At 34.6% G+C, this 19,791-nt stretch overlaps 1 protein-coding gene across 1 annotated transcript in view; it reads left to right on the top strand.

The window, feature by feature from the left end:
- LOC106477554 (late secretory pathway protein AVL9 homolog) overlaps window positions 1-19,791 on the top strand; it is a 78,481-nt gene that overhangs the window by 50,579 nt on the left and 8,111 nt on the right. The window contains exons 9-12 of the mRNA XM_013938105.2: window positions 10,460-10,594; window positions 12,313-12,451; window positions 15,363-15,443; window positions 19,505-19,622. Coding sequence (XP_013793559.1) covers window positions 10,460-10,594; window positions 12,313-12,451; window positions 15,363-15,443; window positions 19,505-19,622 — 473 coding nt within the window. The remainder of the gene's footprint in view (window positions 1-10,459; window positions 10,595-12,312; window positions 12,452-15,362; window positions 15,444-19,504; window positions 19,623-19,791) is intronic.

The raw sequence follows: 19,791 nt of genomic DNA, 5'->3' as shown, positions 1-19,791 counted from the left end.
GTTGGCGGTGGGTGGTGATGACTAGCTGCCTTTATTTCATGATTTTTATTGCATACAATTTCTTATATATATATATATTTCTAAAACCTTCCAAGATACAGACTCTTCTTCATAGGAGTTGTCTTTTTTTTCAGTGACAACTGGAATTACTCAGATAGAGAGCAATTTTATCATTATCACTGCTTTACATCATGTGGTTGATTTTTCTCAGAACTCGCAACCTCCTGCTTCTATTTCTACTGCTGAGCCTGTCATGTCTTTGACCAGCTGTTCAAACAACCTTCCTTTGCTTCTGGTTCTTCTATCCATCATCATAATCAAGTAACACCCACATTTTTCCTTTCCTGTTCTGATAACTCCGGATGTGACATTTGATTTTTGCTCCAATTCTTTACTAATTGTTCTTGAGTGAGTTTTTGCATGTATCTTAATTCAAAAGATGTTCTTTCATATCTTACTCTTTTACCTATTTGTTGCATACTTGCAGATTTTTTTGTCTATGCCTCATGTTCACCCTCATTTCCTACATCCTCTCTGAACTTTAGATTCCTTATAAAATAAAGTTTACATCCACTATTGTCAGAACAAGAAGTTTATATGGAAACAATTTTTACACTTTCACATGTCCTCTTCAGTCCAACTTTTCTTTGTGAGAGAAACACATACTGTTTATTTTACAACAATCATTCCAAGTCCCTTGAGGGCATATGATGTCAGTAAGAGGTTCAGTTTATAATAACATTCTAAAATGTTGAAGTTTGGCAATTTTTGAATTAATGAACTTCCTACAATTCTTGTTTTGACATAACTTCTAGTTTTATATATCATTTTTGCTGATTTCCAGTTAATTATATGATCAAGATTTCTCATGTGAAGAAAAATATTATCATCAATTTTAACATCCCATTTTATTTCCTGTGAATCTTGTATTTACATTTCTACTAAACAGTTTATTGAGGATGAAAACACAAAAAACTCAGGTCTAACCCATTACCCAAGAAAGCATCTTATTTAAACAAATCTCTCCAAAATATTTTATCATGTCATCCAGATCTTTTAAAAAAATTTAAATGGATCAATCCTTCTCTGCCATTTATGTATGCAATACCTAAAACCCATAAAGATGACTGCCCTCTTAGACCTATAATTTCCAGTGTAGGATCAGTTATTTATCAGCCATTCAAATGGCTGACACAACAACTATCTCCTATCACACATTCTAGAAAATATAGATTTTGCCAATAAAGCAAAAAACTAACGTAAATGAAGAAAAAATGGTCAGTTTTCATGTTGATTCTTTATTTACATATGCACTAGATGATGAAACATTGAACTTTCTTCAAAGAAAATTACCTGAACTTAAAATTCCTCTTTCTGTGCTGGTTCACACTTTCATCTCCCTTGTGGAAGCATGTGTTGATGATAATGTATTACGTGCATGGGATAGTATTACAGACTGAAATATAGAGTGGCAATGGGAAACCTTTTATCCCCAGTTTTATGTAACATCTTCATGGAGTATTTTGAAAATGAATTATATCCTACATGAGATCTGAATTTAAAGAAAATCCCTTGATTCTGATATATTGATGACATATTTTCTGTTTGGACAAATAATAGAAATGATTTTCAACCTTTTTCCAGAGGATAAACAAGCTTCATAGTACTGTCAATTTTAAAGTACAATGGGAAATGAATAATTCATTCCCATTTTAGACATTCTCATAACTAGAAAAATAACAGGGCCTATCCCCTCAATCTCTAGAAAATCAACAAACCCTTTAAGCACTATTCACTTTTTATCATGCCACCATAAAACAGTTAAAACATCTATTATGACTTCTGTGTTTCTAAGAGTCTTGCTAATATGTCATCATACAACTCTTCATGAAGAAATCAAAACATTTATACAATCTTTAAATGGCTACAATATCCTATGGGTTTTATCAAAAATGCCCATCATAAGGCAAGGAAGACATTTTACAGGAACAGTAGCCAGCAAACAGCATCATCTACATATGAAAATAAGAAGAAAATACTGAGCATTAACTACAGTTCTAATTTTGTGGCTCTAGAGAAATGTCTCAAAAACAATAATCTCAAAGTTGTTTATAAATATCCCAACATCATTAAGAACTTCCTACACTAAAACATGTCTGAATCTGAAAATAAAGAACAAGGAGTATATTGTCCTCTGTTAGTCTTGTGACAAAGTACATGTGATTGAAATGAGTAAAAATTTAATTACAAGACTCGCAGAACATAAAAGGAATGTTAAAATGGTTAAACAAATAATGCTATTTTTCTTCACTTGAGAAATCATGATCATATAATTAACTAGAAATCAGCCATAATGATACATAAGACTAGAAATTATGTTAAAAGAAGAATTATAGAAAGTTCGTTACTTCAAAAATTTCCAAACTTCAACATTTCAGCAGATCACTATAAACTGAACCACATACTGATGTCACATGCCCTCAATGGCATGGAAAGACCGTTACTAAATAAACTGTGTTTCTCTCTCTCAAAGAAAAGTTGGACTGAAGAGGACATGTGAAAGTATTGAAAATTGTTTTCATATAAACTTCTTGTTCCGACAGTAGAGGATGTAAACATGGTATTGTGTATTTGCTTGCTATCAAAATTTTAATTCATTTTCTGTGTCCTATGGTTGAACTTCTTCCTATTTGTTTCTACTGTTCCTATCCCTTTAACGCCTTCCCCAATTGGGGGAGTTATTTCTTCTTGTGTACTTTGACTTTTTTTGCCTTCAATCTCCTCTTTTTTGTCTTTTGTTTACTCACCTTTTTTAGCTTCTTATTACATTTATTCTTTTCTTCTGAAGTTCTATGTTGCTACCCTTACAGCTTTACTAGGGTAAGTTTGCACTAACCTGTTCTTCATACTGGCACATTCTTCAACTACTGTTCAGTTAATTGTTTTTTTTATTTTGGGATTTGTTTTATTGGGATACCTTGTTTACTAGAGTTATATTCCCTCTATTTTATCTCAGAAAACTCCATTTGACACTCTTCTTTTATGCATACTTTTTGGGGAGCTCTTAGACTTGCAGCCCCTTCCTGGTGTCCCTCCTCCTAAGAGGCGAGCCAATTTGGAGCTCTGTGATCAGTTGTTTCTGGAACCACCCCTTAACTTTGGTTTTGAGGAAGATTGGCTCTTGCACTTTGTCCATCAGTTGACACATTTTTAAAGGAGAACCTTGGGTCCCACAGTGTTTCTCTAAGGAGCCTTTTCAATCATCCAGGGCTGAGACTAAGCTATGAGGGCATTCACATGGAGACTGCACTCTTTGGGTCTGTGTTTCCACAACTTCTAGCTCTGTACTAAGATGCATCATCTGCTATGTCTCCCTTCCACTTTGGTAATCTACTCATTTTGGTTGGCAGGTCAGGATTCTGATTTATTATTTACATCCATTCAGTATCTAATTTGTTTGGGAGTCTTTATCACCTCATATGCTGAGTGGGCTCAACTTTCCCTTTACATGGAGTATTTGGTTTTCTAGACTATCATGTTTACTTTCCTTCATATGCATGAGGTTCTGTCTTTTTTTTTTCTTCTATATTTTACTTTTTTTGTATCCCCTACAATGGATTCTGGCAGAATATATCCTGTGATCTATCATCTTTTATTTCTAAACTTCCATCTCTTTCCCTCTCAGTGTTGCGGTTGCTCAGAAATTTCCACATAACTATAAGCACTTACTATCTTCCACCTCACCTGGACTTCCTACTATTCATGGATACCTCTCTATCTGGGTGGGGTGCAGTTCTCCATACTTTTTTTTGGTAGTATCCTGCAGAATCGTCTCTGAACGTCAGTGTTCTTGAGATGTGGCACTTCAGTGGACTTGCTACCATCTTTTACTAAACTTTATGGATATCCAGTTTTCATCTATTTCAAGAAATCCACTGTCACTTCTTACATCAACTGACAGGGAGATAGTCATTCTTAGGACCTCCTTGCCTTTCATTTTTAAACTCCATTTTTGGGCTCACAACAATAACATCTGCCCTTCCATATTCTAGTAGCTTTGAATTTGATGGGAGATTGACTGTCATGCCTGGTCGGGATCCTTCAGACAGAGTGATCTTTACATCTCGTGCTTCTGTGGATTTGCTTCCACTTTTTTGATCACCAGTCATAAACTCCATGGTCCTAGCAGTAATTCCTCTAAGTCTGGATTAGACCACTGTCTTTCTGCATGCCTGTACTCTTCATGTTCTTCCCAGGTTACTATCTTTAATTCATAGCACTTTGCCAGCTGAATCATTGTTTTTCTTCTTCCTGGGGCCTTCATATCTTCCTTCCCCAAGGCTATATTTTACATCAATCTCAGATGACTATCTCTCCCCATTATTTTACACACTTTGTTCTTCACTTTCAGCAGTTGTTCTCCTTTTTATACAGTTATTACAGACCTATTTGAGGCCCTTTCGAGACAGTTGTATCATTTCTTCTTTCTGTGAGTTTCCTCTTCTTCTCATGACTTATCTCCTTTCATTTTGATCAGTTTGGTTAAATATTTAACCTAACTTGTTTATTTTTCCATGGGAGATGGTGCCTTTTGTATTTTTAATGTCACCTCCCATAAGGTTTGTCATCTCATGGCGTCTGTTTCATCTAATCATCTACATTTTCTGGATAAGATTTTGTATGCAAGGATGTGGACAGCCCCTGACACATTTGTGTCCCATTACTTTCACCACATTACAGGCTCATCTGTCTCTGGGTTTTTCATCCTCCAAACACCATTCTACAATCATCTCAGAGGATCTAAGAAAGTGAGTTGTTGATTTTTTTTTTTATTTTACAGCTCCACATCACCAATATTATATCTATGTACCTATATTACTGGAGATAATGAAACCCACCATGTGGTCAGTGCTACTTCAAGAGGAATATTTTTCTCTCCTCTGAAATTTGCATAGACTGGAGGATAACAGAAAGTGTTAAGCCCATCTGGCCCTACTCAATGACCATAATTGAGATGGGTTGTTCTGTAATAATGCTTCAGCAATATATATATGTGTGTGTGTGTGTTTGTTTATTTATTACCGTCCAGGTTCATTTTCCAGAAAAAAGTCATTATCAGGTGTGATACTCCCTTGCAATCTGGCTAGTGCCTGTTCTCCATATTTGTTGTAACCCATTGCATAGTCTATCAATATGGGGCTTTATGCAGATGATAGAAAATTCCTGTTTGGTACATGCACCTTCCAATACATCTTACCTCCTTTAACATATAGCTTTTCTCAACTTATACTGTCCTCTGTATGTGCAAATTTTTGCTCCCAACTAGCCTAGATACTCCCACCTACCATCACATGTATTCATGTGAGATATCTGCATACTATCATGTAAATGATCTTGCAGCAACCCTCCACTAATAGGAATGTGACAACTCCTATCATCACTAGTGCCCTTTCTTCCATGCAGCCAGAAATCACTTTTCAATTGGCAGTATGTTAAAATGTGTTTTTGCTTGTGTCTTCTGGCTGAAAAGTTTCTTAATTGATTAAGTTTCTTGTTCATTATTAGGCCAGACATATTTTTCTTCACTATATTTGTTTTTAACTTTTAACAGTTTGAGAACAGAGTTAGAGGGCTTTTTTTTTTGGTTAACTCCACTAGTCATGCACTTGCAAGTCCACATGACATTCAGCTACTGCCACTCCTATAGCTAATTTGTTGGCCATTTCAATGGCATCTGAGCAACCTTTATCTGCTTAGGAAGTAATGTCTCTGGTTCATACAGAGTTAGCTACTTTTATGCACTTTCTGAATCACCTGATTACTTCCCTCACATAACATGTGAGGGTTTGCCTGAACATGATGAGGAGAATTCGAACAGACTGTTTCTCCCTTCTGCCTGTGCCTCACAGTTGCATGTCTTTTCGTGGATGTGCCCAGGCCTCCTTCCCATTTCTTGAATTAATCAATCAGGTTTATGTTTTATCCTTATCTCCCATTTCCTATGATTCTACTCCTGCACTTCTCAGTGACTAGCCTTTGGGTCAGTATTTAGTGCTTCCTCCCTCTCTACATATCCGGGTTCATGCAAGTCATTCTGGAGACCAATTGTGTTCAAGTGTCAGTATGCCTCGACTCCCACATACTCTGGACAAACATACTTTGGCATATTATCATTCTGATTTTCCCTCTTTAGACTCACAGTTTTGGGAGTCACTTGCCCCTTTGTGGGAATAAGACCCCAATATTTTGGTGTATTTTTCCCAGCCTCATTTTTCCTGTATTAAGCTCAACTTTTCTACCATTCCTTGTCCTCTCTATACCTGTTGTCTGAGGCTATTCATCACTCTCCTGAGGGAATTTCAATGGCAACTCAGAATCTTGTGTTTTCCACATTAGCACGCCTCTCTACTTCTGCCCCGGCTTTGCAAATGTGGTTGATCTGTTGTTGGGATCTTTTGGGTTTGGGAGCCTTTTTTCTTGGGTTTGCTTGCCACTCTGCATGACTTGCACATGGCACCTTTTCTATGCCAGGAGGTTTTGGGGGACATTCCTGACTCTCTGGAATTGTCCAGGTTTGAGTCATCCTTATTGCATACCTCCCTTTCCTCTTGACCTCCAATTTATCCCAAACTCCTTCTGTATCTGTTTGTGTGTCTTACCCTTCTACTTCCTCTCTCTTACCAGTTCTGGCCTCCCATATTCCTGATGTTCACTGTTAGTCTTTGGGGTGCCATCTTCAGTACTACCTGTGGTCTCTGTGTTTGTTTTGTTGGCTTGAGACCTGTGGGAGCCTGGCTTCTCAGCTTTTCCCACATTTGGAGGAACTTTGCCACAAACTCTTGGGTTCTGAAGGTGGTTTCAGAGGGTCTGGTCCTCTTTTTCGATTGTCCTCCTTCTTTATTTCTGTATATCATTTCCTTCCCTTCTTCTCAGGATCCTGTTGCCAGTCAGCATTTTTCAGAGGTGGTTCAAGACTTGCTTTGCAAGGGTGTCATCAGACAGGGAGATCCCTCTTATCTGGGTTTTTATTTCCATCAAATTTGTTGTCCTCAAATAGACAGGGGACTGGTGCCATATCATTGACCTGTCAGCTCCAAACAACTTGTTGGTCCTCACACACTTCACCATGTAGTCCTATCTCACCCTTTGTTGGGTTTTCACTCCTTGGTCTGTGGATAATGAAGTTAGATGTGTACCTCAGCTCCTTACAGCTGTTTTTAGGTGTTTACACATCATCTGCATTCCCAAGATCTTCGTTTCCACCTTTATATGAACAACTGGCTATTCTAGCTTTCTCACAGGCTGATTCTACTTTACATACTCAGTTTCAACTCAGAAAAGCAGCTTGGGTTGGTTGGTGAAGGTTGAGAAGTATTTCCTTACCCCATGCAATACCTAGTTCATCTTGAGATGTTGTTCAACTCCCTACTCACTTGGGTCCAACCTTCTCCCCTTCGGTTGAGAGCTATGAAGCACCTGGTTTGCAACCTTTCCTCTTGTCCTTTTTCTAGTACAAGAAGGTTCTCTCTCTTCTGGGGACATGGACTTCTTGGGAATCCCTTCTGGTTATGCCCACATGCATCATCTTTAGTGGGTTTTGTTAGACCAGTGGGGTGCTTATCTGTATGCTCGGAAGAATTTGGGGCAATGGGCTCTCCCAGAATCCTCTCTCCATATCAGTCTATTGCAGCTCCTTCAAACTTTTGTTCATTTCCTTCTGGGCCTTCATGTTCATTTGGTGATGGTGCATTTTTTGGGCATTGGATATCCTGTATTGGGCTTACAGCCATCAGATTCCTTTGTTGGCTTGTCATATTCAAGATGCCCTGAATCTTGTCATAGATCATTTATCATGTCCCAACAGGATTCTCCCTATGGAGTGATCACTAGACCCATGGATGTTTCAATTCTCAGCTCCCAATGCTTTGGTCTCCTGTTCCACATCATTTGGCTGTGGATGCTCTGTCAGGATTAGTTGTGTCTCTACCTGTATGCTAACCCTCCCATTCATCTGAGTTTCTGGGTTCTTTCCATCATCTAGACCACTCCATGTCAGGATCTCCATACTGACCAGCCCAGCTGTGGTTTCCACTTCTGTGCTGACTACTGGTGTTGCCTCCTCTTCCTTTCTCTCTTTCCCCTGACTCTCCTTTGTCAGCCCCAGTCAGGTGTGTGTCATCTGTCTGTTTTTCCACTCAGGTTTCATGCATGGCTTTTGTCCAGTTCCTGACCAAGAAGGCTGGACTTTTGCAGTGTGTGGCATCCTTTATTTCCCATCTGGACATCCTTCCTCCATGGCAGTGTACCAAAGAAAATAGTATATGTACTGCTGTTGGTCAATACGTTATGGTTATCCTCCTTTCCCACATCACTTCCTTTCTGACCTGGCTTTTTGACAAAGGCTTTTGGTTTTCTCCATTGAGGTCTGTCAGGCATCTTTGTCAGCCACATTTTATTTTGCATGTTATGCCCATATCTTCCACTTGCCAGTCTTGTCCCTTTTGTTATGTTCCCTCCACATCACCTGTCCTTCTTGCCCTCTCTCTCTCTCTCCCAGATTGGAACCCCAATGTCATAGTTCATGTTCTTACCCTTCCTCCTTTGGAACCCTTATTCTATATATCACCTTTTCATGAAGACTCTTTTCTCTTTTCCTCCTCCTGTTGGTGTGTGGGCATCATCGTTCAGATTCTTTGCTGTTGATGTTCACCATATCTTGTTTCACAGTTCCTATGTAGTCCTTTTCCAAATTTGTTCTTTTTTGCTCAAAACTTTGAATGCTCAGAAGGATAATTCTGCCTTCACACCGATCTCCCTTCTTTCGATATCACATATTTATGACCATTCTGATCCTGATGACCTCCTCTGTCTGGTCATGGCTCTCCACTGTTAAATGGTGTGCATTGATTCCTTCCATGGTTCTCACTCCCAGTGCTGTGACCTTTCTCACATTACCCTTATGGGTTGGATTTGCTAGTTGATTCACTTGGCTTATTCTATCTTAACTCTAATGATTGTCATCTTTTCTGTTTATCTTCCCATCAAATTCATTACTTTACCATATCGCTAGCTGTTCATTTCTGTCATCCATTGGAGGACATCATCAGAGTGGTATGTAGACCACTCCCCATACCTTTACTGCTCTTTATATTCACCACCTAGCCACTTCTTCTTCTACAAGGTTTCTTCTTCTTCCCATCTCCATTTTGCACTCCACAATTTCTCTTTGAGGAGATAAATGCACTTTTTTTCATATTCATTGCAGGTGCCTTTGTTGCTTAGTTGGATCCTGCTCAGTGTTGAATGTTGTCTGACCAGGTATACTTATTCTTAAATCTGCACTGTAAGACTTATGTGTTATACACGCCCACCTTTGAGATGTAGTGGTCTGCAAGACTGCTTGTAGGCATGCTTTGCAGTATTTTGCTTAATAAATATGTTCATCCTGGACCAGATTGATCTATATATTGTAGATCACAGGATCAATCTGCTTTTCAAAATAAGGTATCAGAGTCACTCATTGCACTGTCTATGGACTCTCCAGTGTGCTGTTTCCCTCCTTCTAGTGGAGTTTGGGAGTCCTTACCTCTTACCAGTTCCTAGCTGCTGGTGTGGTGGATCATAGAGGCTTCCTCCTGAGTGGCTCAATTCCACTCAGTTGAGAGTAGGACAGTGGTGTTCTGCTGGTGTAGATGATGTACAATTTCAGATATTGGATGAGGCATTCAGCCAACATGCAATTTTCTCTCTGACTGAGGGACCCTCCTTCCTACCATTCATTGGATATCGGTTCCCAGCAGCTGTGGTGATGATTGGAGCAGTACAAGCAACATAATTCCTCACATGTGTGGCCGGGTACCCTCCTCCTACCATGAACTGGATGATACATTCCCAGTGGATATGGTGCTGGTTGTATTGGATGTGTGCACATGATGACGTGGATCCTTGGTATGGAGGCTCATCCTCCCTACCAGTTTGATTTGTCATTGTTTTCAACATGTCTTTACCTTATGTTTGTTGGTAAACATATTTGCAAATTTTGTAGTTAATATATTAAGAAATAAATATAAGTGTTAATTTGAAAGAAGAAGAAAAGGTGAAGTAGGAATTGTACAAAAATATTAATTTTTTATAACCATTGTTTTGCACACATGGCAAGATATGATTGATTTCCATAGTAGTGTACATAGAAATTCAAGTTCATAGAATAGCTTAAGAAATAGGTATGGTAGTGTTATATGAACATATTAAAGCAAAAGCCTTGGCAACCCATTAATTTCATTATATAACACAAAGCACAGTAATCAGTTTGTTTTAATTTCTTTTTTATTGCTAAATCATAATTTTGAAACTAATTAGTAGTTTGTGGTAGTGATATGTACTGTAGAGCATTAACTGAATATTTTACCTACAACTTTGTATTGCACTGGATTCTAATGTTGAATTGGTTCTTAATTAGGGAGCTCTGTGTCATCCATATCTTTCCTTGCCATTCCTGGACCTCCTCACCAATGTCAATATAAGAAACTTTGTTGTTGGTGCAAACAATGTTTTATTTAGACAGAAGAAACATCTCTTTGATGTGTTAGTAGAGGTAAGTAACACTGATATTTCCAGGAGACAGGTAATGGTGAAAGTTTTTAAACAGCTTTAAAATATTCATTGCTGACAAATATTAAAAAAGGAAAATTTAATAAGTTTTCTTAAAATGTTTTATGTATACATACACTAAGTATATAAAAAAAGAGGGAAATAACTATCAATTTTGCATTTAATTCATGTTTCATTTAATGCATCATTTAAATAGCTTTAGAAATGATTTATTCATAGTTATACTACTGGTAATATGTTGTAATAGAAACAGTGAGCACCTTAAGATTGATCTTTACAGACTCAAGTTATTTTCTTCTCATTTTATATTTGTTGTATTGTTTCAGATAATTTTTGACAAGTTGTGTGTACATGAAAGAGAAAAAACTAATATGTAAAGATTTGTTTAGGGAAGATTCATTCTGTTTCAAGTTTTAATGTATATTTATTGATTCATTATGTGTAAAGCTTGTTTATGGATTCACAAGGACTAGCATTATACTGTAAGGTAATAATTATGTTCTGTTCAGAGGTAAACAGATGTGATAAGAAAATAATGTTGACTTACCTTTAGGTGCCTTATCCAATATTTTGACTGTAGCACTATCATTTCATCCTCAATATATTGGCATCATTTCCAGAATGATATTCAAGGGGATGTCAGTCATAATGAAACTTCTTTTCCATCTAACTGCTTTCTGACTCTCATTTTCACATGCTGAGAATGAGACTAGACTACAACAACCATTTGCATATCATTCAGTTAAATAGGTATAAATTTATAGAATTAACACTTTTAAGGAATTCGTTTAGTTAAATAAAAGAAAATTTGGTAATGATCTTAGTATTCTCCTGTTATCTCAATTTTGAATTATGGTATCACAGCAAAAATGCATCTTCAATAGATTTTCAGTTTACTTCAAATTTGAAAGATCATCTGGCACAATATATTTCTTCCAGTTTGGTAAAAATACTTCAAATCTATAAAAATAGCATCATGATCGCTACATAAATACTTTTTTAAGTTTTATATAAATAATATAAATGAACATATGATGTAATTTAAGTCTCCAGAAAATAAAAACTACTCTTGGTGCAAGTGAGAGTATTGACGAGAGTGGTCACAGTGACAATAAGAGTAAAGTACAGTTATTTAGAATTCCTTTTAGTGGCTGATTTATTACTCTTTTTTTTTTTAATGAGATATGTGTTCTTTCAGAAGTTCTGGTGATAATTAAAGTATTCCTGGATAGTGCTAATTCAATTCAGCATAGCTGGGTAGCAACTAACAACAGTTATTAAAATGCCATCATAGTAATTATTAACTGTGAATGATGCACAGAATGGGAAAAATGGCTCTTAGAAGATACATGAAATCCATCATCCAGTAAAAATTGGGTTCTTTGAAATTGACATTGTAGCCCAGGATTTTTTTTCCGTTAGCTTCTGTGGATCATGACGAAAACAAATATGTGTTATACTAACTTAGAGCCATTTATAAAGAACAAGCAATCCTTTGCTGTTTGGCAAATATATAATGTACAATAATGTACTTATTATCTCAAGAACAGCTACAAAAAAAGATGCAACTGTTTATATGTGGAAGTTATTTCTGAAATGTTTTGAATTACATCTACATTGGTCATGTAAAGTCTTATGGATGTAAGCCTATTGAACTGGTAAGTTTTTATTTGTCTAATTTCTAAATAAATTATTTTTCAGATTGAAGATTCCAGAATTGATATTTTTGATGCAGAACTCAGAAAACAACTCCACCTAACTACGGAAGATTTACGATTTGCTGATTACTTGGTCAGACATGTTAGTGATGAAAGCAGCGATATTTTTTTGGATGGAACAGGTGGGCTTGAAGAATAATATAGTAGCTAAAGTGTATATTTGATCTATAAATGCACATTTACATAACGTTTTTTTTCTTGTGTTTCGATGTACTTGGTAGTAAAGCATACTATCAAAGGGTGATTCAGGTAATAGATAAATAACATTATAAAGATTAACACAGCTTGAATGTTATTATAGGTTCTTCAAAAACATTCTTATTTGAATTTCTACAAAGTATGGTGTAATATTTGTTCCAGATACAATTATATAAACATCTTTAACTTGTGTTTTTTATATATAATAACTTTTCCATGTTAAATAATTTATCTGCTCATAATTTAAACTAACAGTTTTAAACCTATGCTGTCATCTTCTTGATGTTCTTATTTAAAACTGTTAACGTATAAACCAACCAAGACATAAAATACACTTTAACCCTATGTGCATAATGTTGGTTGATTAAACAAACCCATTATCTGTGAAGCTATACATAGTAATTTTTACTGTGGTTCTTAGTATACTGTATGTAGCTTCACAAAATTTGACAAGTTTTTAGTAACCATTATGAGTCTGTTGTACACAAAAAAATCAGGGTTTTTGTATATAGTATTTCTACTAAAGATTTGTCTGTAAATTCCTGAAGCCTTTACTGAGACAATCTGAGTGTAAGGTAATTTTCATTTTAAGAATAAAATGCATCAATGATAAGACTCTGGGACCAGATAATATTTCTCCGAGGGTTTTGAAAGAGATTAAGGATTAGATTTGTGAGCTACTTGCTACTATTTTTTGTACGTTTTTGAATAGTGGCAGGTGCAAGAGGATTGGAAGTTGGTTAATGTTTCTCCTCTGTTCAAGGAAGGTGATAAAAATTGTCCAAGTAATTATAGGCATATTAGTCTTACATCAGTTGTGGGAAAAGTTTGGGAAAGTTTGATAAAAGATGCTTTGTAAAGTCATTTAACAAAGTTTAGAATTTTATTAGATAGCCGACATGGTTTCACAAAGGGAAAATCTTGCCTTGCAAATCTTTTGACATTCTCTGAAAAGGTTACTGTGTATGTAGATGAGGGTAATTGAATAGATTTGGTGTATCTGATTTTTCAAAAAGCATTTGAAAAGTTGCCACATAAAAGGCTTGTAAAAAATTCTCTCTATAGGTGTAGAGGGTAAGTTAGCTAATTGAATAGAAAAGTGGCTGGATCGAAGGAAGCAGAGGGTTGTTATATATGGAGTTTAGTCAAACTGGATTAATGTTGGTTATCATAATTTGAGTTATAAGTTTAATTTGGATGAGATTAATCTTAACAGTGCTATGGATGAAAGGGTTCTTAGCATAGTAGGTGATCAGTTTCTTAAGTCATCCAAGCAGTGTGTTGTTGCTAGTGGTATGGCAAATAGGATTTTAGGTTGTACCTACAGAAATACTGAATACTAGTCTAAAGATGTTATAATTTTATTGTATAAGTCACTGGTTAGGCTACATTTGAAGTATTGTGCTTAGTCTTGGGCTCATTACCTTAGGAAGGACATTAAATTGTTGGAAAGGATTCAGAGGAGAATTATTAGAATGGTGCCTGGGATGCAGGGATTGTTCTACGAGGAGAGATTTAGATCTCTGAAATAGTTTCTGTTGAAAAAAGAAGAGTTAGAGGGGATATGATTGAGGTGTTTAAGATTGTAAAGGGAATAGATAGTGATGATGTATCATATTTTTTCATACTTTGTGGTGAGAATGGCAGGACTTGGGGACACAAATATAAATTTTGGCAGGGTAGGAGTCATATTTAGCTAAGACAGTGTTATTTTTCTAACAAGGTGCTCAACCCTTGGAATGGTTGATGTGGAGGCACTAAATTTAAATGAGTTTGAGAGAAAGCTTGATAACTGTATGGATTATAAGAGCTGGCTTTGAGGTTTTTTGTTTATTTATTTATTATTTAATAGTTTTAGTTTATCTTACAATTTCATATTTAATTTGGATCACCCCTAGCACCTCATAAATGAATATCAAAAGTTCTTTTTGGTAAAACTTTGTATCTTAACTGTTATTTTCTCTATTCTAACATTAGCTTTAGTGAAATTATCAATGTACAGTGAAAGTTGAAAAACATGAAATAAAATTAACAATAATTTTTGTTTCTTCTTTGCTGGGTTGTCAGTTTTTTTAACTTCACAGTTTCAACTGCTAGCCTTTTCACATCTGTTTTCTTTTAATTTCATTCTTTTATTACCTGTACTATATGCTGCTGTCCTTTGTCAAAAACAATAGATCACAGCAAAAGACCATCAGCCATCTGTGATAAACACCACAAACAAAATGAGTGACTCACATAATCATTGCAACTGCAAGCCATAATTGTGCTAGGCATGAATTTTTTATGCTAAGCTAGTTGTTCAAATAGAAATTCCTCTAGCATTAAAATATGTATTTTAGAATACAATAAGTATATCACTAGAATATAATATACTATAATTTAATTGTTTTTTGAATAAAGCCAAAAATAATCAAAAACTTCCATTAGCTGCTTGAAGCTGAAGAACAACAATCACAGATGAAGAACCTTGGGCTTTGTACATAGGCTCGCCAAAAAAATATAATATGATTTCCAATATGCTCGGCAAAAAAATATAATATGATTTCCGATACAGTACATTACCTGCGTTCACTTGTATAGCTAGTCTCACTCAGTGCTACCCTCTATATGCAAAACATTCTTGCATGCCAAAAGCCTTGAACTCCCACATACCTGACAATCAATGTGGTTCAACTTTTTGGTGTAAGTTAAGACCAATCTTTTAGATTTTAAATTAAGCTTTTATTAAAATTTGTATTGGTTTAAGATTATGAAAATGCAGCACAATGAGAAGTTTTAAACATAGTAATTTTGAGTAAATAGAGTTATATCCTGTTATTTTAATATTTTCAGGTTGGGAAGGTGGTGAAGAATGGGTCAGAACCCAATTTAAACTGTATTTATTAAGCCTACTAAGGACAACACAGTCAGAAGGTACAATCTTTTTTATGATTAAGTTTTCTTCTTGTTTATCTTTGATCTTTCGTAAACTTTGTATTATTGACATGAAGTATTTTGAAATGTTTATTAATAAAGGCTTTGAAACTAGTAGACTTAAGTATTTGAAATGTTTTAAAATGTTTAGTCTTTATTTTAATTTTTAATAAAACTTGAAGTTAGCTTTAGCTATGCAAAAAATTTCCCACAGGGGCTTAAGGCTGGTAAAAACTTTTAGCCATGGATTTCTTGGAGTAGACACTTAGCAAAAATAAATATACAATTAAGATTTATTGTTACAATGTATGACAAAATGGATTTTGATACAGTAAAGATGCTTGTATTTTTATTATGTAATTAACTATAACACAAAGAAAAGAATAAAGTGTGATCAACAAATTTTAATAGAATGATTAACCCTAGAAGTATTAGTCTTTTGATTCTAATTTTGTGGCCTGGCGTAGCCTAGTGGTTAGTGTGGTCAGCTCACAATTCCATTCACTGAACATTTTGTCCTTTTCAGCCATAGGAAAATTATAATGTGAAGATCAATTCCATTATGCTTTGGTACAAAGTAGCCCAAGAGTTTGTAGTTAGTGGTGATGACTAGCTGCCTTCTAGTCTATCACTTCAAAATTAGATATTGATAGTGCAGATAACCTTCGACTACCTTTGCACAAAATTCAACAAACAAATAATTATTCTAACTTCAAGATGTATGTACAAATAGTTCTCATTCTATTTAAACTTTTTTTACTCAGAAATAATTTAGAATTAATATTTTTTTCATTATGTAACACCACACCCCTCTGGTAGCTCAGCAGTAGGTCTTAGGGATTGTAATGCTAGAAATTGGGTTTCAATACCTATGATGGGCAGAGCATAGATAGCCCATTGTGTAGCTTTATGCTTAAATACAAACAACCATTATGTAACATTAATTTAGTATAATTCCCAAATTTGAAATTTGTGTGACTCTGTGGACTCTCCTTTGTAAAGAATGTATATATCGATTTGTTTAGATTTTCTGCACATCCTAAAGCATAGTTTCATGTATGTTAAGAAGCTGTCATTCCTTGAAAATATGATAAAGTAAGTGGTCTAAACAATTACTGATCAAGCTTGTTTTTGAAAATAGTAGAGCCACTGGCTAAAAACAATTGGATAGAAAAGATTATATTCTATCTGTGTCATTATAGAACAGGTAAAGTGGTTTGAGCAGTAATTTGTGATTACTTCAGAATCGTTTTCAAATTCTTGAATTATGCCTTGGTTTATAAAACTTAACTATTTCATCTCATTGTTTTCCATGTGTATAGCACATTGTTTTTAAGTTTTTAGGAAACTTTACAAGCATGTACATACAGAATAAATTTTGTGAAGTAAATTGAAGAGTTATGTCATTTAAATTTTTTAAAATAATTGCATGTGCGTGTAAATATATACAACAAAGTGTTATGATCATTAATTTCACCAACCAGTTATGTTCAGGGATGGTTAAAGGAAAAAGTTTTTAACAGTTAAAGAAGTTGCTGTGTCTCAAATACATAATTATCAGCTAACTTTCATATGCATCTCTATTAGTTTAATCATGTTTTAACACCTATCTAGAATTGTAGGGTGTTATTGATATCCCCTATTTGCATTCTCGTACTTAAAATACTTAACCAAATCCCATGAAACTTGTACCAGCTTTCTACATAGTTGTCTAGTTTGTTTATGAAAAATTATATGATTTTGTATTTGTTTCATTTTTTTAGAAAGTGAAATTTTTGAAATTTTGATGTGAAATGCCATTTTGAAAAACATTAGAATTAATTTCTTTTTTCTTAAGTCTTTGTATGTTTTTTTTTATTGTTGATCAGAAAGTTCCATTTTAAATATCCAATGAGTTTTTTCTTATTTGATGTTCATTAATACTTTGTACTTTAGTTTACTGGTAGAAGAAGCTCACTTTCCATTAATGATTCATACAAATGCCATGTAACGACAAAGATTTATCAGTGACCATGACCTCAACTTTTAAAATTGTTTCATTGTTTTCTTTGTTAAGAGTTATAGCATGACATTTTGGCAACAAAATTTTTGGTAGAGGTCAATTTAAGTTTAATAGTTATAGTTTCTTTTCAGGAATTAAGAATTTCTTGTATATTTGTATATTTTGTTTGAATACAATAAACTTAATAATACATTCGATAAAAAAATAACTTATTTTATTCATATAGTTTGCTTTCACAGATTACATGCAGCAAGCTAAACATAATTTATTTTCATCTAATATCTTGACTCAGGAGAATAGGAAAGTATTACCGTATCTAGAGTGAAAATAACATCAAAAGAAGCTATGAAAAATTTTCAGCTCTGTGGCTTCTTCCTCAATGTTCAAAACTTTTTGTTTGGATAATTTATTCATCTAATGAGAACTTTAACTGGCTTCCATGGGAACAAACCACAAATTGTTTCTGAAATCACTTTGTTTACTGTATAGTGAGGTAGACATATAAATCTAGTAATCCCTCAACTGTACCTGTTTTCAATGTTGAGCTTTATTGGGAGTGATTAAGACTCTTCACTAGCACAGGAAAATCAAATATTTGTATTAATAAAATTACTGACAGAAAATGACACTGAACAGAAGACATTGATTGTAATATTTCCAAAGAATGATAGTTCATATAATAAACCTAAACTGAAATAAGAAAAATTATCAATAAATCAATAAGTAAGACTGCTTGGAGCTGCTTAGAAATTATATTTGAGACATTTTTTTATTTTTTGTTGTGAAATACACTCAATAAATAATATGTAATGCAAAAATATCTATTATAGAATATTTTTGAATGAAAAATAGTTGAAATAGGATTAGAATAAGGATAGTTGCAATGTGTAGACTTTTTTCACAAAACTAGATTTACTTTCTTTTCCCTTTACAGGTTTAGACAGTATACAAATTGCTGGCCATATATTATCCAGGACAACATAAAGAAATTGAAACTCAAGACCACACCTCCGCTATCATTCCTTGCTGTTGTCCTGAAGTCATAAAGAATAATGCATGTGGTCATAGCACCCAAATGCGTTGGGGATATTCCATCTATCAGACAAAATCCAAATGCTGATGAAAATCTTGCCAGCAACTAAAAAGAATCAGTTAAGGGTTAGGAGTTGAGTGCTTGAACACACAACGTGTATTATATTATTATTTATAACATCAGTCAAAAGGGTGGAGGTTGGGAGTTTTACTTTGTATAATTTGTATCGGGTTGGTTTAATTCTACATTAAAGTTATTTCTAAATATTAAGGGTTACTGCCTTCCCGTAACTGGCTACAGACAGTGAAAGGCAGTTGGAGTTCAGATGTTGTAGTTCAAGCACTCAACTCTTAACCCTCAACTGATCCTCCTTAGATGCTGGCAAGTTTTTCATCAGCGTTTGGAATTTGCCTGACTTAAGGATGACAGCAAGGAATGGTAGCAGAGGCGTGGTCTTGAGTTTCAGTTTTATTATGTTGTTTCTGACTTATATTAAGTTCATTATTGTTTTATAGTGCTGACTTTAATCGCCTATAAATAATCAATGTATTGCATAGCATTGTTTTTCTTGATTTATTTGTGTGTGTGTGTATATATATATATATATATATATACACGAGTTCCCATAGCCATTTTGAACTATAATTGCACCTTGGATTATTAAAAAATGATTATAAGAGTCTGAAGAAACAAATGGACCAAGAAGCTCTAAGGTCTTATGATACATCAAAACTTCAGTTATAAAACAAAATTTTTTCTTTTATTGTTAAACAGTTTTCTGTTAAGCAAAATTTCATTTTGGACATAATTAATTTTTTTTTTGGAAGCATTTTGTCAAACATTTTTCTCTCTCTTGTGAGGCAAGTCTACCCTTCATTTCTCTCGACAGAATTAAAAATAAATTAGTTTATAAATACAAAGAAAGAATTGTTTAGAATATCATGACTAGCAAGTGGAATGGTTGTATAAAAGTAAGGTCACCACATAAATGAATTCATGATTTTTGTTCTTTTGGATCTTATACAGATTGTGGTAAAGAGGCAGAAGAATTTAATTCCAGTTTTGTAATGGCATGGAAAACCACACATAACTACAAGATGTGGAAAAGTGGGAATTATCTAGGTATCTTGGAAGTCAATCCAGTGTAAGAAAAGTTTATGTAATACTAATAATATTTAAGTTTATCACAAGTGTAAAGATATTCCTACATTTTTTTTATCAGGTGGGCAGTAGCACTGCCTTTGTATGGATGGCTTAGATTGTTCATCAAAATGGTATTTGAAATATCGTTTTGATAGGTCATCAGAACTTTA

Source organism: Limulus polyphemus, unplaced genomic scaffold (assembly GCF_000517525.1).
Source record: "Limulus polyphemus unplaced genomic scaffold, Limulus_polyphemus-2.1.2 Scaffold167, whole genome shotgun sequence".
Lineage (NCBI taxonomy): Eukaryota > Metazoa > Arthropoda > Merostomata > Xiphosura > Limulidae > Limulus > Limulus polyphemus.
The sequence above is the reverse complement of the archived record's forward strand: the minus strand, read 5'-3'. Positions and strand labels throughout refer to the sequence as shown.